Source organism: Hippoglossus stenolepis, chromosome 1, assembly GCF_022539355.2.
Source record: "Hippoglossus stenolepis isolate QCI-W04-F060 chromosome 1, HSTE1.2, whole genome shotgun sequence".
In the NCBI taxonomy this organism is placed as follows: domain Eukaryota; kingdom Metazoa; phylum Chordata; class Actinopteri; order Pleuronectiformes; family Pleuronectidae; genus Hippoglossus; species Hippoglossus stenolepis.
The window spans coordinates 2,891,654-2,916,833 of NC_061483.1; the positions used below are offsets into that span (position 1 = coordinate 2,891,654).

Genomic DNA, 25,180 nt, shown 5'->3' on the forward strand with positions numbered 1-25,180 from the left:
TGATCAGTGTGAAAATTAAGTTGTTATAACATTGTCCAATTGACTTAGGTACTCACACCATCAGAGCCCCTACTTGAACAGATCTATGAGTCTGTATGTCATAATAGTGATGTGCCACCTACAGCAACAGAAGTAAGCTTTGTTTAACAACTATCATTAGGTTTACATAAAATGTTCACCATGTGATCTGCAAATTTGATAATGGACAGTAATGCAATTAGTAGGCAAGGATCGGCGTCGCGTGACAAACGGGGGAAGTGAAGCGTTTATCCTTCCGCGATCATAGCATGCAACGCGGAGCCGTGTGCCAGCTCACCGATAGCCCTCCACCAGCCGCAGCAGGTCCCAGGTTGCGTGTGCTGAGAACTTCAGTGCTGCAACGTAGCCCTAGTTTGATTTGTAATTTCTGTTAAAGGCTTAATGCACAAGCATAAATATTCCAAAAGATTAATTTCAATTCATATTTATTCGATCTTGCAAATATTTCACAATATTTTTACAAATCAACGGCTTCAGTCAACAGAAACGCTGAACTTTATTTTGAAGCTCACACAGGAAGTGATGCAACATTAATGTTAGAGGATCAGTGGAGCTGGTGTGGATTGTTAGAGTCTCTGAGGAGGACCAGGGTCTTCAGAGACCACAAGATCCTTTGAGCTCACTCTGATGAGTTCATGAAGGATCTAGATTCTCCTCAGAGGATGAACCTTTGTCAGCTGCTGGAGCCGAACAGAACCAACCTGACCCGTAGAGCAAAGTGCTCACAGAACCACAGACTATCTGCATCTACTTTACTTCCCACTGACTGATACGGATGTACTGGGGAGTGTTAGCGGAGGATAACCGCACATACTTCAATACTTTGATCCTTTAAGTAGCTTTATCCTATGAAATTAAATATTTGGAGGATAGATAGTTTAAAGATTTTGTTACAGGTTAGGGGGTTAGAAATTAAGTTTATAAAATGATATTTTTAGGGTACCAGCCGAAGGATGGAGTAAAGGCAGCTTATATGTCTCAGAGTATGTAGGAGATGTACTATTGTACAAGTACAATACTACAGTGCCCTTTCATGTAATACTGGTTTATGTCATTCCTTAAATCACCAATAAACATGCAAAGCCATAAACAAACATTGAATAAAAGTATTTTGATAAATGAACTACATTAAAGTGGTGTACAAGCTCATGGTTCCTGTGTCCTGCATCACCCTGCCACTAGGAGAAGGAAAGTCAACATCTCATGTTAATATCATAAAGATGTCATAAAATATAATTTCTCCTCGGATCCTCGACCATTACTGACAATAATCTATCAATTCTTTGACCTCAGTTATCGCTTCAAATTGTTTATTCTTATCAATGCTGCTAAAACCCTTATCTTGGTGATGTTCTCCTTTACACTTGACATCTGTTGAACTTCTGTCCGTCCTGGAGAGGGATCCCTCGCATGTGGCTCTCTGAGGTTTCTACGTTCTTTTACCCTGTTAAAGGTTTTTTTGTAGTTTTCCTTACTCTTGTTGAGGGTTAAGGGCAGAGGATGTCACACCTTGTTAAGCCCTATGAGACAAATTGTGATTTGTGAATATGGGCTATACATATAAAATTTGATTGATTGGATTGATTGATAAAGGCTGGAAATGAATTACAGAACTTCGCCAGACAGTAACACTGATAGCATCGTCAGCAGCTTTAAACAGCACTCTGTATCTCCACTCAGTTCTATGGCTTTATTGCCCAAATGAGAAGGTCAAACACAAGCTCTTCAACTTTATATTTACTTTAAAACTCACACAAAAAATCAGTATAAAGTTAAAAAAACTACATATAGTGTTGTTATATAGTAAAGCTGTTTTAGATTTATGTTTATATATATATATATATATATATATATATGTATACCTGGCTCTGCAGCTCGATGTTTCTCCTCAGCTTAGTGGTCAGAGCTTTACTGGGATCGACAGTAGGAGCGCTCTTGACAGGTTGGTGACTGCTGTAATGTAGTTAGTTCAGAGTTAGATTCAAGGAATCCAGGACAAACAAGTCTGTTCAAGAAACACACCCCAAAATACCAAGGAAGGAAACACACACACACACACACACACACACAAACACACACACACACACACACACACACACACACACACACACACACACACACACACTCGGAGTCACTGTAACGTATGATTCTGAAAGCACGTTCTGTTATTAAACACTTGATGAACAGATGTGATGAAGATAAAACATGAAACTGTGAGTTAACTCTGTTAATTAGTCCTTTGAAGGCTCTTTGTTCCTAGCTGCTGTTCACATCTGTCTCTGAGGATCCGATCACATGAAACTACGTCTGTCACCGGAATTGTGAACTGACAAACTTAGAGTCGTGTGATCAGCAGGCCAGATGTTAACAGCAGGTGTGAGAGTGTGACAATGTAAAACTTTCAGAAAGTTGTGTTCTCACTCACCTGCTCACTTTTCTTCCTTCCTGCTCATCCCGAGTGAAGATGGAGTCTGACACGTCCCTGTTCTCATGCTCCTCCTCCCTGTTGAACAGTTCACTCTTGAAAACAACCAGTTCAAGTCCAGTTCATACACATGAAAATGAAGACCTGCTGTCTGTTCAGCCGATGTTTGGCCACCAGGCAGCAGAACAACCTGACAATGAGTATAATAATAATAATAATAATAATAATAATAATAATAATAATAATAATAATAATAATAATAACCAGGGATAACATCATCACATATTTTTAGCATCCTGTTATCTAATAAACTTAAATTTTTCAACATATTTATTGAAAATGCAAATGTACATTTGTATAATACAAATCCTCTTTAACTTCAAAATATCCAGTGTTTTGATATGAACAAACACAGAAGGATTTAGTCCACAGAGAAACATGCATCTGCGCTCCACCGTGCTCTCCCCTTGTTTTTCTGTCATCGATAGTGAACCAAATCAAAGTTTGGTTTGTTTCTTCTCCGCTTGGACCAAATGTTTCCACGAAATAAAAACAGCTTTGCTCTATCGAACTCAATAAATAAATAAAATTGCTCCATACTGCTGGATTCAAATCAGTTCATTCACCTGACTCCCTCTGATTATCTAAAAAAGATGTGTGTAATCAGTGCATTACAATTTATTGTCTTAATAAGAGGAAATCTCAAAGTGTTTGATGTTGCAAAACATTTTCAAACATTAGGAAATTCAGATTATTTACAAAAACCAGGCACAGTGGGAGGAGATGTGGAGAGTGTGCAGGCTGACAGGAGGTAGCGCTACAGCAGTTTGAACAGTAACTTTGAACCATGGACTGTAAATAAAGATGGATAGCGTCTCAACTTCCTCCTGTTAGGTAAATAGAAGCCAAAATATCTCTGGTCCCAACTACTAACATGGAGGAGGCCAGATTTATAGATTATACTGCAGCCAGCCAGCAGGGCGATCAAGATCAACGGCTTCTCACTTTTGAGGAGCAGCCATATGCGTCATCTTTAACTACAGATGATGGTAAAATGATACGTAAACGTAAGTGCAGTTTGTACATTTAATTTTTGGAAATTTTTATCTTGCAGCGTCAAAACTTTCTCGGTTTTAAATCAAAACTATAAATATAAATGACCAATAAAGTCGTCACGTGTGGGAGCTGCTGCAGATGGCTTTGCAGTTCGAGCCTCCCTGCCAGCAGAGGCACCAGAACATCGTACTTTGTGTGTGTGTGTGTGTTCAGGACCACTGGCAGGAGCAGTCGATGAAGCTCCTGGATGCTGTAAGCTGACCCAGGTTGCGTTACGCTGCAGTAGAGCTGCACCCGGCGCCGCTGCAGCCTCCCGGCAGCACTTGCAGAAGCGGCGTGCGTGTTGATGTTGTAGTTGTAGATGCTGGCGGACGGACACTTCCCGTCACATGACACGATGTTCACCTGCAGGACACAGAGCGTCAGTGCAGAAGGTCACACGGCTGGAAGTCGCCCAGAGGAGTGGACACATTTCTTTAAATTATGGCGTCCTCAACTGGTCTGTGCTCAACATCCAGTCTTCATATTTCTTCATTTCTTTTTATTTCTCTTTTAATTTCTTTTTAAAGCTTCTTTCTGGTATTGTCTAATGTTGCTTTGACAATTCGTCATGATGCCTCTTATATCTTATGAAAAGAGTACTGGTGCCTCGTTGAAATATGCTGTACAAATAAACTGTGGGTAATTTTAGCTTTGAAATGAAGTTGGAAAGTGTGTGTGAACTGGAGAGTTCACACACTTTCCCAATTTCCAATTGTGTGAATCCAATTAGTTGCTTGTGTTAACTGAGATTCATATTTTAAAATGTAAATTTGTCAACATGCAAACACAAAGTTCAGTTGTCACCCGCTAATACGACTTTCCATCTTCTTTGCCTGTTGGCACCAAAAATCAGTCGAATGAAGTGAGCATGAAAAAATCAAGAAAACACCACGTGATCTGACAAATGTAGCGACACAGCAAACAGCGGAAAAGAAGAAAGCGTGACAGAGAGAGGAGAGAAGAAAAGAAGCAGTCCGAATGCTGAGGCCGTCGATCATGCACAAACTGAGAAGCTGCTTTAATGGATAGACTGACGAGTTGGATGAAGCGGAGAAAGTTTGAAATCTAAAAATAAAAGCAACTCGGGAGAAACTTGTCAGAAAAGAAAAATGGGAAATGTTGAGCAGCGTCATGCTTTTATCTGCACAGTGAACTTCTTCCAAGGCGAGTTGAAACCAGGCGGTGTGACGTGCTCCGCCAGCCGATTTAGAGACATTTTCACACAACACATCAGCACTTAGCGGCCATGTTGTTAAAGAGGAGGCTGTGAATCTGTCTGTCGGCTTCATCCTCAATCAGATTCAATGTAGGCGTCTGACTGTCGCAGTTTGGTTTGTTAGAAAGACCCAAATGTGGATTTTCAAACTTTTACATTCTTTAAATTGGAAAAATATCTCCAGTAATATTTCTGATGTAATATTTGTTTAAGCTGTTCCTATGTAAATTCAGAATGTAGCATTGTGTATAATAACTCTTTATTCCCTGTTTCCTGGTTTCATCTGAAAACAGCACAAACACATTTTAAATTATGATATTTTCACCACAATCTGAAGTGTCAACTCTCTCTTCAATATAGCGGCAGCCCAGAGACAGTTCACACCATCAGGGGATGTGAGGTCTGTGTACATATCCTAAGTATTTCTGGCATTTGCAAAAACACAACAGATAAAATAACAACAGAGTACAAAGCTGCTATGTGCGGCACATCAGCTGTTCCTGTTCTTCCTCTGAACATTTTAAACCGTCTGTTCAACAGAGATCTGTGAGTAAGTGAGTCACATATATCAGTTATATAAGTCAAATAAGTAAATATATATGTATATGTAATTAATATTTATTCTTAGATTAAATCAAAATTCATTTGTGTTAATCAATGTTAATGGAAAATAGAAGCTAAAGTTTTTACATAAGAGTTAATGAAATGATTCAGTGTACAATAATATAACTCTCATCTATTGTTAATATTGAAATAATTCAACCATTATAAATTTCTTTATTTTCTTCAATGTAAACGTGATGCAACGTCCTGGACTTGTTAAAAGAGGAAACTGCAGATGTAAGAATATATTTAAAATGAGAATAAATTCAACATTAGAATCCTTTTGGTTACATTATGGAAATTGGTTAGTTACATGTACAAGTTACACGGCTCTAAAAACTACATTACCATCAGCCCCTGATTGCAGTTATCGCTCACAGAGTTCTCTGGTGGTGGAGACAGAAACTCCAAACACTGAAGAACCTTCAAATGTTTAAATGTGTAAAACATGAGTATTTTAAATATGGTGATTCCAGTTCATTTACATAACCCAGCGTTTACAAGTAGAGCTGAAACAATGAACCAATAATCTATTATATAATTGTAATTAACAAAAGAGCACTTCAAATTGTGCGGACTAAAGCGTCTCACACACGTTAAATATTATTGGCAGAGCGTCGATACCTGCAGCTCCACTCCGGTGACACAAGATGGCAGCGTTCGTATCTGAGATGTTTTGGCTTCACTTTCGTACAGCAGGAGGAAGTGGAAACCGTCATCCATCTTTATTTACTGTCTATGTTTTAAATAAATGTTCAGTTTCACACTGATAGGGCTGTGCCACTTACGCAAGTAGCTACAGTTTTCCACTGTGCCCCGGCAGCGGTAGTGCAAGCATGCAGATGTTCCACAGCTGCTAGATATTGGAGAGCAGACCCACACACCCCCTCCACCACCCTCCCACCTCAGCATCTACTGACACATGCAGGCGTCTAGAGGCCACGACTACAGGCCACTGTAACACATTATTTGTCAATCAACAATGCACTGCCCGAGCAGTGCTAATGGGGACGAAGTTTGACTGTCGTGTACATGTCGTGATCCACTGGGAAGGGGCAGGGTTTCCTTTCTGTCCTCTCCAAGTGTGACGTCATTTCTTTGGCGGCATGTGGAGGCCCCCCACCTCCTTTGAAGGCATCATTTAGTGATGTCACCTACGTCGTCTTTTAAGATAAACTTTTTCGTACAACACAAAAAGTCATCTATGAGTGAAATGGGTTTTTAGCAGAGGAGAATGAATCATACAACAAAACCTGATTTTAATTTGATGACCTTAAATGAGGCAACAGCTGAGAGGACTGTTCTGGAGGAGGGTTGCAGTCCCACTGGGAGGATTCATCCTTGTTATTATCTTTGGAGGAGTACATTATTTGAATTTCAACAATGGCACAGTTAACCTTGTTGTTGGTACCTGGGTTCACGGTTTGTGTTAACTGTGGGAGTCGAGGAGCTAACGGGGAAAGGGGGCAGAGGGGAGTCCAGTACCTGGTGGGATTGGTACATGTTGGTAAGCTGCAGCACACAAACCACAAACCCACTTGTCATCAGATGCCTTTCAGTGAGCTGCTTCATAGTGTGGCACTTTGAAAAGGTGCTTCTCTGATCTGAATACAGGTTTTGGACTGAAACGGACAAACTGAAGGGCAAACATGTAGGAAACATGTTGGCGGCAGGTAAGGCGCTCTTCAGTGTCAGCTACAAGCTACAGCTCTACACTGGCTACCAACACTGCCGCTAAGCTCCGCATTAAGTACTCACATGTTCATAGCATCCGTCCATGTAACTTCGACTGTTTACGATCTGGGATAGACATAAGGAAAACTATGTTAAAGTCCCTGATGGAAAATATCATCTATTCTAAGGATTAGAAATATCTATAAATCAATTCACTTTTTGGCATTCGATGTTTGTATATCATCTATGTCAAGTTTCAGCAAAACAATTGCAAGCAGGAACAAACACCAAACATTGAAAAATGTAATTTGATGTTTATTAGTTTGAAAACTAAGAAAATATTGATTTAAAAGTCCTGAGTCATGTTTAAGACTCAACTCAATAAAATGTGAGACTCTGGTCAGGAGGAAAGCATGAGTGTGTGTGTGTGTGTGTGTGTGTGTGTGTGTGTGTGTGTGTGTGTGTGTGTGTGTGTGTGTGTGTGTGTGTGTGTGTGTGTGTGTGTGTGTGTGTGTGTGTGTGTGTCTGACCTTCATGCACTGGTCTCGTTGAAGGGGGCAGCTGAAGGAGTAGGAGATGAGTGTGGGTCCGGGACAAAGTGTCTGTGCAGTGGGCCACGCGGTTCACACCCCAGGATTTCCCGGCTGAAAACACACACACACATCATCGATAACAAGTTTCTGAAAAACTTGACATCAAATATATAATCACCTTTAGTAACTACAAAATAAAGTTTGAAACTCCTTTGAGACTTCCCTACCTTATAAGCCACCGTCCGTTCTCATGTTCATAGAGCCAAGAAATGTTCTTACAAGCACCACAACATGTCGACTGAGTCTTTGGGAGGGACGTAGATCTGATTCTGAAACACATGCCAAACATTTCAGATGAGTCCTCTAGGTAAAATAACAAGAACCAAGAAGAGCTTGAGGGTCTCTGCCCAGAGGGTCTCACCGGCTGGCAGTGGGTGGGCAGTTGATGCTGGAGGTGCGGGCAAGGTGAAGCCGCTCGCGCCGGGTTCGAGGCTGCGGCTGCACTGCCGGCTGTGACACGGGCCGTCGTCCCCGTGCTCACAGAGTCTGGCCCGGCCGCAGCACCCCCGCTCGCCAAACACACACCCCACACCCGCCTCGCGCACTAACCACACACAGAGAGTGGGAGTCCAGAGGTCACGGTGGACAGAGCGGCAATAGATGCACTTTCTAGCTGGAAACTGGCAGAAATAACCTTTTGTTGCTCATGTTGTTTCTAAATCTTGAATCATTTCTCACCACACTTGTATCTTTGCAGGAGCACTGGTTCTGTGGAGTGGGACAGGAAGGCCCGGTCCAGCTGTCGGCCTCTCCCTGCAAACACGAGGACAAAGAGCTTAGAACACAACATTAAAGACTTTACACAACATACTATAATTCACTGGTACATTTATTCATTCAGGTTTATGTTGTGGTTTCTTCAAAATGTCAACTTTACAAACTAAGAAAAGAAGCTTGTGACAGATTTTCTTTATTCAGGTTCAAACATGAGAATCAACAAAAAGGCAGAATACACATGTTAAACTCAGAGTTCTATGCATGTGTAGATACACTCTGTAAAATATGTGCGAAGAGACGAACTGAATTATAAAAGTCAGGGCGTACCAGGCCACATTTTTGGGGAAGCGATTTTCTCACAGGAACATTCTGGAAGCAGAAAACAAAACAGGATCGACATCTCCACACTTCAGCTTCATGTTTCCAAATGTTTGATCAGACAAACAACAAAAGTTTCTGCATCATCATGAATTAAATCTGTAATGATATAAAGCCTGATTTCAGTCTTTTCTGAAAAGGACCCGACTCTGGCTGATTTAAGCTCAAGCTAAGGTGAACAAGCTACGAGTTGCAGGCGGAGGGTTTGGGACCTGAATGCATCATGAACTGTCACGTGACGTACCACATGTTTGGTTTGGGCAGCAGCGACTCGGACGGACGTCGACAACACCGACATCCCAACAACACAACAGGCTGAGGACACCTGTAGGAGCTCACCTGCACACACACACACACACACACACACACACACACACACACACACACACACACACACACACGATTAACGTGTCAAAGCTTCTGCATAAAACTGTATCTGAAAAAACAAGAAATTACAGAGACACCGACAAAATGTTTATATTTTCCTTTTAAAATGGAGAAGAAGAAAGAAGCATAGAGAAAAAGAACATACTTGTACAAGAATCACAACTTTGTGCAAGTACTGCACTTAAAGTAAATATACATGGCACCACTGAATCCTATATATTACCATGAGGAGAAATAATAATGACATGGGAGGAAGAGGAGAGGAGGTTACTATTGTGTTAATGTTAGAAGGTGTGTGTGTGTGTGTGTTATATGTATGTAATGTGTGTGTGTGTGTGTGTGTGTGTGTCAGCTATTCAATGGCTGTGTGTGTGTGCGTGTGTGTGTGTGTGTGCGTGCTCTGACCACACTGGTAGGCGGGGCAGCAGCGGTCGGTGGCGTTCCCGTCGACCGTCCAGCACCTCCCGTCCCAGCAGAGGCGTCTCCCGGACAGGAGGAACACATGCAGGAAACACACACACTTTAGATGAACCTGCTGACGACTGGACGTAAACACAGGAGCTGATGTGGCGTGTGTGTGGACGACTGCAGATGTGGGCCAGACAGCAGCTGCCATCGGCTCTGGTGCGATCAGAGTCTGGTCCTCTCTGCGGGTGGGAAGGTCCGACTCACAGAGATCAGGGGTCACACTCTGCAACACACAAAACTAATTCATCCACCAGATCACGTGTTGGGAAACACTCTTCTTCACCTTCTCACTGAGAGTTACCGTGAGAGATGAAGCACCAATGAGAAGCTGCAACTAACTCTGAACCAATGAGAAGCTGAAACTAACTCTGAACTAAGTCTAAACTATAAACAGAATGAAAACACTCCAAAATAAAAACTCACCACAGAGGCGTAGTGCGGACAGCAGGAGTCCTGCTGTGATGCAGAAACAGCTTCTCCCCGTACTTGCACTCAGGAGAGGGCAGATCACTGAGCTCTGGTTACAAACTGCAGAGCCACAAATCACATCTTCAACATTGGGATTTTCTAATTCTACACCAACTTCTTCAGTTTGAACATTTCAAACTTGCCGCCCTCACCATAGACTCTCTGTGGGCAGCAGCTACAGTAAATCGGCCAGGCCAATGATCCTCTGCTCTGCGGCACACGGGCGCCGCACGTTGGGCAATCATTACTCACGGGGACGATGGAGCCGTTAGCCATGGCGGTACATGCAGCAGCGTCCTTGAGGCCTTCCACACCTGCCATGCATGGAAACACGGGGAGGCGCCCGGAGCTGTCGGCCTGCAGGCTGAGGGCACAAATGACGCCATGATTTCTAGTTCACTGGTCATGAGCGACAACTTACTAGAAGCAGACTGCAGGAACAAGAGTTATTATACAGGTCTCATCACATTTTAAAACTGACTCAAATCAAGACTGAAGATAATTCATTCATTTTCAGATTTTCTTCCTAACCTTAATGTCGTCATAATATAACTTTGTAGCGTCGGTTTGAGACTTACTGCAAAAAAATATTGAGACAACAAAACTGCTTGATATATAATATTTAGAATATATGTAGGAATTTGAATTCTGACACAAACTTTTCTTCATAGAAAGTATAAAGTATATCCCACTTAAATATGTTTGGTGGAATTTGACGGATCATTTGAACTGGCGTGTCCTTCACACTTTGTGTTTTGTCTGTGTCACCATGACAACAGCCTGTGCACAGCTCCATGCAGAGATGATGGTCTCACTCTGGTGCAGAGGAAGTGGACTGGACCTCACAGCTTCAACATCTGCTGGACAGATGTTAGGCAACGTGTTCATGAACATGGCATCACAGTCATGTTACACTGACACACGTGTGTTGATGATCATAACAAGTCTGCATTGACCTCTCCATACAGTGAGAACTTGAGCCTGTCAGGAACCGACTCTGTCAAACATTTCTTATCCTGAAGTCACAAAGAACTGAGACGGGCTTGAAAATAAACTCAGTGAAATCATCATGTTGAGACAAGTGTCTCCACAAAATAACACAAACTATTTCAACTTTGCTTGAGCCCAAAATGTCCACTGTCTTCAGGACATCATCTCTCAGACACTTTCTGTCACTTGTCTCTGCTGTGAACCTCCCATCATCAATTATTTCCCAGCATGCTGCTGTTCCCAGAGGCCTGCTACAGTCTCCCCCTTGTGGTTGTTCTGAGTTGGTGGTCGAGAACATACAAACAGATTTCATCATTGTTTTAGAAATTATTTTAGCAACAATTCTAGACTTGACAAATAATCTTCATCTACGTTTGTATAAAACGTCCTTGGGTCAGTTTTCTATTAAATATGGTAAAATATTTATGAAAGTTTCCTCAGAGACTTAAAGATGCTCTGCTCTTCATCGACTCTTCTTCATACTGTAAATATAACTTATTCATTTTTTCTTCTGGTTGTTTCAAACATGTCCAACTGGTGATTTTGTTCATGTACCTGCAGCAGGAGGTGATGTTTCCACTGTTTGTTTGCAAGATGAAAGAAAACCAGAGTCATGATTCAGTGAAGTCGGTGGAAGGATGTTTGTTGAACATTAAAGCAGAGACAAGTAGAAACAACAGAACTTTTCTCTCTGATGTTTTCTTCTCGTTACATCTGGTTGTCACAGAGGAAATGATCCATGTGTTTGACTCATAGACTGAATATAAAGGCTTTGACTGGGATGTTCTGCTGTTATACTGGCATGTAGGTCAAAAGTAGAAAAGCAACCACTGCTCTGCCTGATGCAGAAATGAAAACGTCCCATTTTTTAAGTCCAGAGTTTTGATCTTTTGTGTCAAAAGACAAATACGATTTTAAACTCAAAGTGATTTAAATGTGTTTAACTTTGTGTGGAACTAAATCAATTTGTGACGTGAATCCAGGAACTTTAAGATCATAAACAGATACACAGAATGTGGTTATACACACATGGAGACATACTGAGGGACAAAGGTGGAAAATAACAAAGACAAAGTTAAATACACTATATGTGACTCTTTACAGAGGGTTTATATATTCTGTTGGTGTTGTGTCATTTCAATAAACACAATCGGTAGCGAAGGGCAAGACTTTGGGGCTGCGCGGTGGTTGGCACTGTCGCCTCACAGCAAGAAGGTTCCTGGTTTGAATCCCGGTTCAGATGGGGTCTTCCTGTGTGGAGTCTGCATGTTCTCCCTGTGTTTTCTCCAGGTGTTCCGGCTTCATCTCACAAACACATGCAGATCAGGGGTTGGGTAAATTGGAGACTCTACATCGAGCGTAGGTGTTAATGTGAGTGTGAATGGTTGTTTGTCGGCCCTGTGATGGACTGGTGACCCGTCCGAGGCGCACCACACCTCCCACCCAATGTCAGCTGGGATCGGCTCCAGCTCCCCCTGCTGGCCTCCAAGAGGACGAGCGGTAAAGATCATGAACGGAGGGAAGAGTTCGAAAAAGATGCTGCAAATTCACTCAAAACAGATTTAGAAAAGTATTGATCTGCAGTCATGTCGTCGTGAACAGAAATAATCTGCTGAGTTTGTTTGTGTTCAGAATATGTGAGTGAATAAAGAAGTGGAGGAGGTGGGAGGAGGCGTGAGTGTGTCTGCAGACACTGAGTCAAAGGACAGAGCAGCAGCAGATCCCACTGATGATGCTGTGTGCATCACAGGAACACACAGGGAGGACAGTGGACTGGACTCTGTGACAGCTGATCTCAGGCAGCTCTCCTCTGTCCCTCCCTGGGCTCTGTCTCCTCTGCCTCCCAGCAACAGGTGATCAGAGCCGTTCTACTGAAAGCTGCTGCTGCTTCAGCCTCTGGATCCTCAGGACACAGCTCAGCCTCCGTCCACACACACTGTCCTCTTTACACTCGGCTCAAAGATCCCTCCCACCTGTTGAGAGAAGAAGACGTAGTGTTTCCAGAGACTCACTTCATCAGCTGTGAGTCAGTGATGCAACACATCAGTAAGAAAAGCAGCAGGGACTTCAGTCCTGTTCAGAGGTGGAGCAGCTTCCTCTGCTTCATGTTCACGTGTTGGAATGAACACGCTAATTCAAGTGTGTTTCTCTGTGTCAGAGTGCAGAGTGGACACCTGAGAGGTGGATTTACTGCTGTTACAGGGTGAAGCCATGTTTCACTGTGTGAGCACGTGCACATAAAAGGAAGCGGGGTTACTGCGTGTGACCAATCACAGACACTGGACAGTTTGACTAGCCTTAGAGCCTCATATTTCACAGCCAGGATCAAACTGTTCTATAATAAAATCAGAGGAGAACAAACATGATCCAGAATAAAAGAAGCATAAGTTGCAACTGCTAAATGGAAGAACAGCTAATTAACATCTGGATTGTGTCAATGTGTAAGATTACAAGCGCCCCCTGGTATGTTGGTAAAATATATTAAGTGACCACGATATAATATGTGAGCGAGATAAATAACTCGAGGCCCACTGAGATCTGAATCTGTTGTTTACTAACAAAGGCAGAGTGGAAGAGAGAAGCTTCTTGATGAAAGCGTTTGAATCCCAGGATGTAGCCTCGATAATAGGACTGTCTCTGAGGACACACACTGTCTCTGAGGACACACACTGACTCACTGTCTCTGAGGACACACACTGACTCTGAGGACACACACTGACTCTGAGGACACACACTGACTCTGAGGACACACACTGACTCACTGTCTCTGAGGACACACACTGACTCTGAGGACACACACTGACTCTGAGGACACACACTGACTCACTGTCTCTGAGGACACACACTGACTCTGAGGACACACACTGACTCTGAGGACACACACTGACTCTGAGGACAAGCAGCTGCTTCACTCCTGAGTCCTGCAGGTCGTTGTACCTCAGATCCAGTTCTCTCAGATTAGAGGGGTTTGACCTCAGCGCTGAAGCCAGAGAAGAACAGCTGATCTCTGACAGACAGCAGTCCTTCAACCTGGATAAATAATAAAACTTAACTTTAAATTAAACTGATTCCATGTTTGCAAATAACACACAAATATCCATGTCAGCACAGACTCATAACATGGAAGATAAATATGAAATCAGACATGTTGGACTAACAACGAGTCCTGATTCAGTAAAAATAGATTATTTGGACCCGGTCTCTGTCCTGAAGATCAGTTTAGGAAATCCAGAACTAAACTCAGATGTGTTTTAACAAGTAGCTGAATATTTAAAATGTCACAGATTAATTAATGAATGGATTCACGTTATGTATGAAGAGGAATTATGTTAAATTAGAATGAAATGGGATCAATTGGGTATAAATGCTGTATTATAGATATGAGATCTACAAAAGTCAGTCAGTGAACTGACCTCAGAGTCTCCAGTCGACAGGTTGGAATCTGTAGAAAACCACACAGCTCCTTCACTCCTGAGTCCTGCAGGTCGTTACCTCTCAGATCCAGTTCTCTCAGATGAGAGGGGTTTGACCTCAGAGCTGAAGCCAGAGAAGAACAGCTGATCTCTGACAGTCTGCAGCTCTTCAACCTGAATAAATAATAATAACAAACTTTATTGATATAGTACTTTTTAAAAACAGAGTTTACAAACTGTTTTGACAGCAAACCAAGAAAAGTGAATAAAAACTTGAACCCATAAAAACAGTAAAATGACAATAGAGATAAATGAACAAGTAAATAAAAGGTGAAAATGATCAAAACACAGTAAAAACACAACATCACTTGAAAGCAAGTCTATAAAAATGGGTTTTAAGAAGTGATTTAAAAGAAGTCACTGACTCTGCCTTATCTCCTCAGGGGGCCGTTCCAAAGCCGAGGGGCCCAGATGGTAAAAGCACGGTCACGGTTTAGTTTTCAACCTGGACTTTGGAACAGCAGGATCCACCGGAGGATCTAAGGCTGCGTGCAGGAACATACGGGCTCAATAATTCTGTGATGTAGTTTGGGGCCAGATGCTTTAAAAGTGATCAGTAAAATCTTAAAATCAATTCTAAAACGGACAGGGAGCCAATGGAGAGAAGCGAGGATCAGGGAGATGTGATGTTGCCGTTTAATACCAGTGAGAAGCTGCTGCGTTCTGAACTGGTTGGAAACGAATTGTTGTTTTCTTTACCCTAAAATGAGACATTTATATTTAACTACATTATATTTACATTCTTTATATTTACATCAGGAGCGGGTCCTCTCTACAGAGGAAGCCATGTTTTTTACAGTAGCCCAGACTGGACAAACTAAACCTTTTGAGTTTCTATTACAAATGAAGCTACCATAGGTTCTCTTTCATGTTTGGAAGGGGAGGGTGAGTTGAGGGGTGTTCAGCTGCAACATAACACTTCACCACTAGATGTCACTAAATTCTACAGACTGAACCTTTAACAATAAAACATGATGTCTGACCTCAGAGTCTCCAGTCGACAGGTTGGACTCTGTAGAAAACCACACAGCTCCTTCACTCCTGAATCCTGCAGGTTGTTGTTAGTCAGATCCAGTTCTCTCAGATGAGAGGGGTTTGACCTCAGAGCTGAAGCCAGAGAAGAACAGCTGATCTCTGACAGTCTGCAGCCCCACAACCTGAATAAAGGATAAAACTTAACTGTGAATTAAACTGAGTTCATGTGTGAAAATAACACACAAATATTCATGTCAGCACAGACTCATAACATGGAAGATAAATATGGAATCAGACATGTTGGACTAAAAATGAGTCCTGATTCAGTAAAATCAGATTATTTGGACCCGGTCTCTGTCCTGCAGATCAGTTTAGGAAATCCAGAACTAAACTCAGATGTGTTTTAACAAGTTGCTGAATATTTAAAATGTCACAGATTAATTAATGAATGGATTCACGTTATGTATGAAGAGGAATTATGTTAAATTAGAATGAAATGGGATCAATTGGGTATAAATGCTGTATTATAGATATGAGATCTACAAAGGTCAGTCAGTGAACTGACCTCAGAGTCTCCAGTCGACAGGTTGGATTCTGTAGAAAACCACACAGCTCCTTCACTCCTGAGTCCTGCAGCTTGTTGTCAGTCAGATCCAGTTCTCTCAGATGAGAGGGGTTTGACCTCAGAGCTGAAGCCATAGAAGAACAGCTGATCTCTGACATTCTGCAGTGATTCAACCTGGATAAATAATAATAATAATAATAATAATAATAAACTTTATTGATATAGTACTTTTTAAAAACAGAGTTTACAAAGTGTTTTGAACACTGTTACCACCTGACTCAAGGCAAGAAAAGTAAATAAAAACTTGAACCCATAAAAGCAGTAAAATGACAATAGAGATAAATAAACAAGTAAATAAAAGGTGAAAATGATAAAAAAAAACCACAGTAAAAACACAACATCACATAAAAGCAAGTCTATAAAAATGGGTTTGAAGAAGTGATTTATAAGAAATCACTGACTCTGCCTTATCTCCTCAGGAGGCCGTTCCAAAGCCGAGGGGCCCTGATGGTAAAAGCACGGTCACGGTTTAGTTTTCAACCTGGACTTTGGAACAGCAGGATCCACCTGAGGATCTAAGGCTGCGTGCAGGAACATACGGGCTCAATAATTCTGAGATGTAGTTTGGGGCCAGATGCTTTAAAAGTGATCAGTAAAATCTTAAAATCAATTCTAAAACGGACAGGGAGCCAATGGAGAGAAGCGAGGATCAGGAGATGTCATGTTGGTGTTTAATACCAGTGAGAAGCTGCTGCGTTCTGAACTGGTGAGGCAGGAGAGTGACTTTTGGCTTCTTCCAGAGAGGAGGGAGTTACAGTCGTCCAGTCTAGAGAAGACTAGTATAAAGTATAAAGGATTAAACTTCACTGTAAATTAAACTGAGTCCACGTGTAAAAATAAAGGACTTTGACTAAACATCACTGTCTCTGTTTTCAGACCTGAAGTCTGAGTCAAGTTTTTCTGGACATTTTTTGGAACTTTTCCTGCAGCCTCCTAATAAAGTTTCTGGGTGAGTCCATGTGAGAATAGAGCAGGTAAATGTCCAGAGGATTCACAGAGAGCGAGTGGACGTGTTGATGACACAAACACGTGACAGACGTGAAACTGGAAGAACACAAATATCTCAGGATGAAGAAGAGGAGCCGTACACGGAGAAGACGAAGACGTGTGGATGAGCTGTAAACAACAACACTGATCTTTCCACAGCAGAGTTTATACGTCATGTCCGGCCTCCTGCTGCTCCACCCGTTCTTCACATGTGAAAGTCAAACTCCAGAAAATGTCCAGACACTATTTTACAGAGTTCATGACTGAAAACAGCTTGAAAGTCCTCGTGTCCCCGGGGTTCAGTTGTTTGTATTATGTAATTTCACCACTAGATGTCTCTAAATATCTTGCTGGACATGTTCAGGAGTCGTACATGTGAACAAGTGGACTACGTTCACATGTACGACTCCTGGAGACGTCACTAACTCCTTCACAGTGAACCTGTAACTTAACATAACTTAACGTAACCATGGTTATCATGGAGATATGTGTTTTGGCTCCGCCCCTCGTCTGAATGTTCCCACATGTTCCTGTTGCTGTGAACGAGTCGGACCCGGACAATCTCCTGCTGCTGCTGCACCTCCAGAAAATGTCCGACCCACTTTTCTGACCATGTTCCACAGTTGATGTGTGAAGAGGGCGAGCAGTTCTATGATCATGTTCTCTTGAAGTGGCGATGATCTGAGCAGCAGTTTGACCAGTTGAAAGTGGTGCAGGGAGCCTGAGGAACACGTGTGTACAGGGCGGGACAGAGATCTAGTGGTGAAAAGATAAAGGCATGGACGACCCCGTGTAAGTCCTGAAACCAGAGGAAGGGTTTCATGTTTGAAATGAGCCCAGAACACGAACGCAGCACGATGTCATGTGGTCAGTCCACAGGACCACCGAGACAAATCCTGGTTAGCTTCCACAGAAACATTACATGTCCACATTGTCCAGCATTGGATTGTTTCTCTGTCAGTAAAACTTCAGTCACATTGAGCCTGACTCGGTCCTCAGCGCTCATTCTACAAACATCTCTCAGCTCAGTATCAGTGTTCACTGTTAGGAACTGTTGGGACCTGGTTTTTGTGAGATAACACTTCGGTATCACATGTTCAGTCAAAAGCCTGAAGCCGCATGTTCCTCCAGAACTCAGTCTCCCAGGGGCCATCAACGTCACACAGAGGTGTGAAAACCCCCCCAGGGACACAGGTTTCAACTCCCATTGGTCACTCTGGACCCCATGACCTGTGAGGTCACCAGGCCAATATAAGGCCTGTTCTCCCCCTCTTCTGTCTCTTCTGCCCTCTTTCTACAATCCTTCCACAGGAGAGAAGGCTGTGGAGCCTCTTCTCCAGCTCACATCTTCTCTTCCCATCCAACTCTTCGAGAGGAGCACCAAGGTGCAGCTTCCAACTCATCTCACCAAGGAAACCTCTTCGCACTCCATGCTCTACCAACCCTTCAAGCAGTGACTCAATGTCCTGCTTGCAAACTTCAGCCAGCAACTGAGCTACACAGCTCAACAGAACCACTAAGGCGGGAGCCAAAACCAGCCAGACGACTTCACAGGACTTCGAACTGCACAGCAACTTCCTTTTTCCCCTTTCCACGGACTGGTAACACAACTGGGCTTAATAATTATACTAGGCTAAGCAAGACTGTTTATTCGATTCCTTGTGATGTTTATAAGTTCGATTTGTGGTGTTGTGATATTTTGGGTACAAGTTATTGAGAAAGTAATGTTAGTCTGTTATGCTCTGACTTTCATTTCTGCATCCACTCTAGTAACTTTCTCTAATTTGGCACACACACAGACACACGCATAACTCTTCACCTCATTATCTCTACATGTCGTAAACATTCCAATAGGGGGGGAAGGGTGATATCTCTTTGGCCAGCCGCCATTTTGGAAGCACGCTGACTTACACAGACACACACACATGCATACTCACATGCCTATCTTTGTTTAGTAAGTACACCGTTAGTAATTTGTGTTTTTATACTTTATTATATTCATAATAAATGTTTTCTTTCACAAATGTTTTTCATTAATGTTGCATAAGTGAATTTTGCCAACCTCTACACTGTCAAGAACTCCATATCCTTCAACTTAGCTAACTATCTATATGGTAATTTTGGTTATAGTTATTAATTTAATTGTTAATCAGAGTTCGAAATTTGTAGTTAGTACCTTTATGAGACTTAATCAATAAATTGGCTATCTTTTCCCTTCCTTTGAAGGGTGGTGCCCCGAGGTAACTTTAATCAATTAAAGTTATTATTTAATATTAATAATGAAATATTAATATTTAATATTTTATTTTGATAACCAAATTTATTGAATGCCGAAAGGCACACCATTTCATGGTATCACATTTAATGCATTATGGCACAACAGAACACATGTTCTGCACTTTGACCTTCAAGCTCCAGTGTAGGGCTGGGCGATACAACAATATCGATAATTATCACGATATGACTTTTCCTCGATAGAAATTTAAGACACGTCGATAGAATTCATCCCGTCCATGTTTTGACAGACAACACAAACCAATCATGTGGCTGGAATAGAGTCATACCCACATCAGGTTAGGTTGACGCACACAGCACAGAGCGGAGGACCAGCTGCAGCAGCACATGTGTTAATGTTTGGGCTCCTGCAGTGAGGAGGACGACTCTGCATCGATGCAGTGACACTACATAATCATGTGTTCAGCTACGTTCACAGTTTCAGTGGGTTTCCACCGCTGAATAATTATAACACCGCTGTGTCAGGACCAGGACAGACGCTCATTAAAAGTCTAGTCGTCCTGTGTCAGATTCTCTGTGGGAGCTTCCTCCTCACTCCTGACCTGCGCTCACTTTACACTTTAACAATAAACATCAGCACTGATCGTCATCAGGACACGTACAGGACTGACGTTCACTTTGTGTTGGTTTGATTCTCTAGAGTTTATGAGACACATGTTTAAACCTGCGACACAACACGTGACGTGACGCACACAGTCAGGACATCAGGGTTAAAGTGACGGAACCATCTGGAGTCATGACATCATCCATTAATAACTCAATACATGTGATTATCAGTTTGTGTGTGAAGACGGACAGAGACGAGCAGACAGACACACACATTCACACACGCTCCCGCAGACAGAAGTTCCTCCTGCAGATTACGACGTAACGCAGTGTTTGAACTTCTTTGTTGCAGAAGAAGCGACGCCCCGTTTATCCAGGAACATAAATATGAATTCAGCAGGTTTTTATAAAGATCAGTTCTAAGTGTGAGTGATTAGAAAACATCAGAGGAGCAGAGTCACTTGTTGACCAGTGGCGTAATGCGCCTCATAATAACAATAAAATTATTTAATGAATTAATATATTACATTATATACACATTTTCACCGTAGTGGTTTGTATGAAACGTTATAAGTAAAGTGCAGTGGCACAGGATGATTGTACGAGCAAGTAAAAATCTGTTTTTAACATTTGCACATAAGAAAAACACGGTACATAAACACAAATGTGCAAAAAAGTTCTTTTCTGGTTATTTAAATTATATCATGATACATAGCGATATCGTCTGATGTCAAAATATCAATATCAAGATAAGATTTTTGACCTACTCCAGTGTGTAAGATTCAGGTGAAAGGATCTATAGTTAGAAACTGAATATAAAATAATAGAGATGTTTTTACTAGTTTCATCTAAATTGTACAAATTGTTGTTTTCTTTACTTTATAATGAGACATTTATGTTTAAATACTTTATATTTAACTACATTATATTTACATCAGGAGCAGGTCCTCTCTACAGAGGCAGCCATGTTTTTTACAGTAGCCCAGACTGGACAAACTAAACCTTTTGAGTTTCTATAACAACTGAAGTTACCACAGGTTCTCTTTCGTGTTTGGACGGGGGGGTGAAATGAGGGGTCTTCAGGTGCAACATGACACTTCACCACTAGATGTCACTAAATTCTACACACTGAACCTTTCACAATAAAACATGATGTCTGACCTCAGAGTCTCCAGTCGACAGGTTGGACTCTGTAGAAAACCACACAGCTCCTTCACTCCTGAGTCCTGCAGGTTGGTGAAGCTCAGATCCAGTTCTCTCAGATGAGAGGGGTTTGACCTCAGAGCTGAAGCCAGAGAAGAACAGCTGATCTCTGACAGACTGCAGACCTTCAACCTGGATAAAGGATAAAACTTAACTGTAAATTAAACTAAGTTCATGTGTGAAAATAACACACAAATATTCATGTCAGCACAGACTCATAACATGGAAGATAAATATGAAATCAGACATGTTGGACTAAAAACGAGTCCTGATTCAGTAAAAATATATTATTTGGACCCGGTCTCTGTCCTGCAGATCAGTTTAGGAAATCCAGAACTAAACTCAGATGTGTTTTAACAAGTAGCTGAATATTTAAAATGTCACAGATTAATTAATGAATGGATTCAAGTTATGTATGAAGAGGAATTATGTTAAATTAGAAGTAAATGAGATCAATTGGGTATAAATGCTGTATTATAGATATGAGATCTACAAAAGTCAGTCAGTGAACTGACCTCAGAGTCTCCAGTCGACAGGTTGGACTCTGTAGAAAACCACACAGCTCCTTCACTCCTGAGTCCTGCAGGTTGGTGAAGCTCAGATCCAGTTCTCTCAGATGAGAGGGGTTTGACCTCAGAGCTGAAGCCAGAGAAGAACAGCTGATCTCTGACATTCTGCAGCTCCACAACCTGGATAATTAATAACAATAATAAACTTTATTGATATAGTACTTTTTAAAACCAGAGTTTACAAAGTGCTTTGACAGCAAAACAAGAAAAGTGAATAAAGACTTGAATCCATAAAAGCAGTAAAATGACAATAGAGATAAATGAACAAGTAAATAAAAGGTGAAAATGATAAAAACAGAAAAAACACAACATCACATAAAAGCAAGTCTATAAAAATGGGTTTTAAGAAGTGATTTAAAAGAAGTCACTGACTCTGCCTTATCTCCTCAGGGGGCCGTTCCAAAGCCGAGGGGCCCTGATGGTAAAAGCACGGTCACGGTTTAGTTTTCAACCTGGACTTTGGAACAGCAGAATCCACCTGAGGATCTAAGGCTGCGTGCAGGAACATACGGGCTCAATAATTCTGTGACGTAGTTTGGGGCCAGATGCTTCAAAAGTGATCAGTAAAATCATAAAATCAATTCTAAAACGGACAGGGAGCCAATGGAGAGAAGCGAGGATCAGGGAGATGTGATGTTGCCGTTTAATACCAGTGAGAAGCTGCTGCGTTCTGAACTGGTTGGAACCGAATTGTTGTTTTCTTTACCCTAAAATGAGACATTTATATTTAACTACATTATATTTACATACTTTATATTTACATCAGGAGCAGGTCCTCTCTACAGAGGCATCCATGTTTTTTACAGTAGCCCAAACTGGACCAACTAAACCTTTTGAGTTTCTATAACAACGGAACCTACCAAAGGTTTTCTTTCATGTTTGGAAGGGGAGGGTGAGTTGAGGGGTGTTCAGCTGCAACATAACACTTCACCAGTAGATGTCACTAAATGTCACTGAACCTTTAACAAGAAAACATGATGTCTGACCTCAGAGTCTCCAGTCGACAGGTTGGACTCTGTAGAAAACCACACAGCTCCTTCACTCCTGAGTCCTGCAGGTTGTTGTTTGGACTCAGATCCAGTTCTCTCAGATGAGAGGGATTTGACCTCAGAGCTGAAGCCAGAGAAGAACAGCTGATCTCTGACAGTCTGCAGACCTTCAACCTGGATAAAGGATAAAACTTAACTGTAAATTAAACTGAGTTCATGTGTGAAAACAACACACAAATATTCATGTCAGCACAGACTCATAACATGGAAGATAAATATGAAATCAGACATGTTGGACTAAAAATGAGTCATGATTCAGTAAAAATAGATTATTTGGACCCGGTCTCTGTCCTGCAGATCAGTTTAGGAAATCCAACTAAACTCAGATGTGTTTTAACAAGTAGCTGAATATTTAAAATGTCACAGATTAATTAATGAATGGATTCAAGTTATGTATGAAGAGGAATTATGTTAAATTAGAATTAAATAAGATCAATTGGGTATAAATGCTGTATTATAGATATGAGATCTACAAAAGTCAGTCAGTGAACTGACCACAGAGTCTCCAGTCGACAGGTTGGACTCTGTAGAAAACCACACAGCTCCTTCACTCCTGAGTCCTGCAGGTCGTTGTCACTCAGATCCAGTTCTCTCAGATGAGAGGGGTTTGACCTCAGAGCTGAAGCCAGAGAAGAACAGCTGATCTCTGACAGTCTGCAGTCCTTCAACCTGGATAAATAAATATGAATATTTGAATGTGTCCTCCTGTTGTTGTGGATCGTCATCATGTCAACACAGACTCTCAACATGCTGCTGACCTCAGTCCAGTCTGTGACCTGAAGATAAATATCAGATCAGACATGTTGGACCATTGTTTCATTCATCTCCTTCTTCTCTGTGTTTGGTCACTGAGCAGGTTTGTGTAATTAAACATTGTTTAAAGTAGGGATGGCTCCTGTCAGTCACTTCCTGTTTGTTTTTATACTTATCAACTGTCCAACGTGTTTCGATAAGAAAGTGTCTTATTTTGAAAACCTGAGGAGGACGAGTGCTCGGCCTCAGTCCACATGTTATTTACTGACACTTTCTTAGTGATCAGGAGCAGGTGAGTGCAGGTGAATGGAGCTGATGAGGTGGACGTGACTGACAGGCTGGGTGAGTGACAGATGACTGAGGGACAGTGAGCAGAGCAGAACTGAGACAATTTAAATAAATAATGACCGAATAAGAAAGAAAGTTGGAAAAGTGAAGAAGGATTTAAGGACCTCAGAGTCTCCAGTCGACAGTTTGGACTCTCCAGTCCAGAACACAGCAGCTTCACTCCTGAATCCTGCAGGTAGTTTCCACTCAGATCCAGTTCTCTCAGATGTGAGGGGTCTGACTTCAGAGCTGAGGCCACGACTTCCCAGTGAGTCTCTGAGAGTCGACAACCACAGAGTCTGTGATTAAAGAAAATATCTGTTAGAATAAAATCAGAAAACACAACATTCATACAAAACGTGATCATGTGACCCTCACCCTGGTAAATCCCCTTTTTGCCTCATGAACATGTTAAAAACTCCTCAAGAGAATCCTTTCAGATTTGGTACAAGCGTTCATTTAGACTGACAGAGGAACTCATTAGATTCAGGTGGTCAAAGGTCAAAGGTCAAGGTCACACAACATGTTTCTGGCCTCTTGAACATGATGTCTCAAGTCTGTCTTTAGGGGATTTCTTCACATTTTGACCAGTTGGACTCAAAGATAAACTGATTAGATTTCAGTGGTCAAAGGTCAAAGGTTACAGTGACCTCATATTATTGTGAATGCAACATGTCAGGAACCTGGAGGGACGGACACTGCACTGGTTGGTGGTGGCGTACAAACGCAGGGTGGTAATTCTAGTTTGACCAGAAAGAAGAATAAACGATATTTCCAGTTCTGCTTCTTCAGTTTAAAGGAACAGTCAGTGATTCTCATCCTAGAGACGGCTTAGAGATGGTTGTGCGTGAAAATCCCAGTAGATCAGCAGTTTTTGAAATACTCAGACCAGGCACCAACAACCATGCCACGTTCAAAGTCACTTAAATCCCCTTTCTTCCCCATTCTGATGCTCGGTTTGAACTTCAGCAAGTCGTCTTCACCACGTCTAGATGCCTAAATGCAATGAGTTGCTGCCGTGTGATTGGCTGATTAGCTATTTGTGTTAACAAGTAATTAAACAGGTGTGCCTAATAAAGTGTCTGAGGAATGTGACTTGAGATATCATGTTCAAACTCCAGCACAGTGATCACTTGGATTTCACTCTCCACATCTGATCTAGTTGCTCTTATATGTAAATGAGAACAATGAGAATGTATACATATATTTGTGTATCCATACGTATAAACTCACACACACACACACACACACACACACACACACACACACACACACACACACACACACACACACACACACACACACCAGCCAGTAGCCACTTA

The 25,180-nt window shown here is 41.8% G+C and overlaps 1 protein-coding gene across 1 annotated transcript in view; it reads right to left on the reverse strand.

The window, feature by feature from the left end:
- Positions 1-69: 69 nt before the first annotated feature.
- Positions 70-25,180, reverse strand: part of LOC118103919 (NACHT, LRR and PYD domains-containing protein 12-like) — a gene marked incomplete at its 5' end in the record, with an annotated part of 27,243 nt that continues 2,132 nt past the window's right edge. Inside the window, 14 exon segments of the mRNA XM_047340123.1 lie at positions 70-118; positions 317-387; positions 1,902-1,992; positions 2,465-2,559; positions 3,797-3,925; positions 8,010-8,192; positions 8,327-8,401; positions 9,541-9,777; positions 10,351-10,497; positions 14,559-14,643; positions 15,513-15,686; positions 21,119-21,292; positions 22,716-22,892; positions 23,274-23,447. Of these exon segments, the coding sequence (XP_047196079.1) occupies positions 70-118; positions 317-387; positions 1,902-1,992; positions 2,465-2,559; positions 3,797-3,925; positions 8,010-8,192; positions 8,327-8,401; positions 9,541-9,777; positions 10,351-10,497; positions 14,559-14,643; positions 15,513-15,686; positions 21,119-21,292; positions 22,716-22,892; positions 23,274-23,447 (1,861 nt within the window).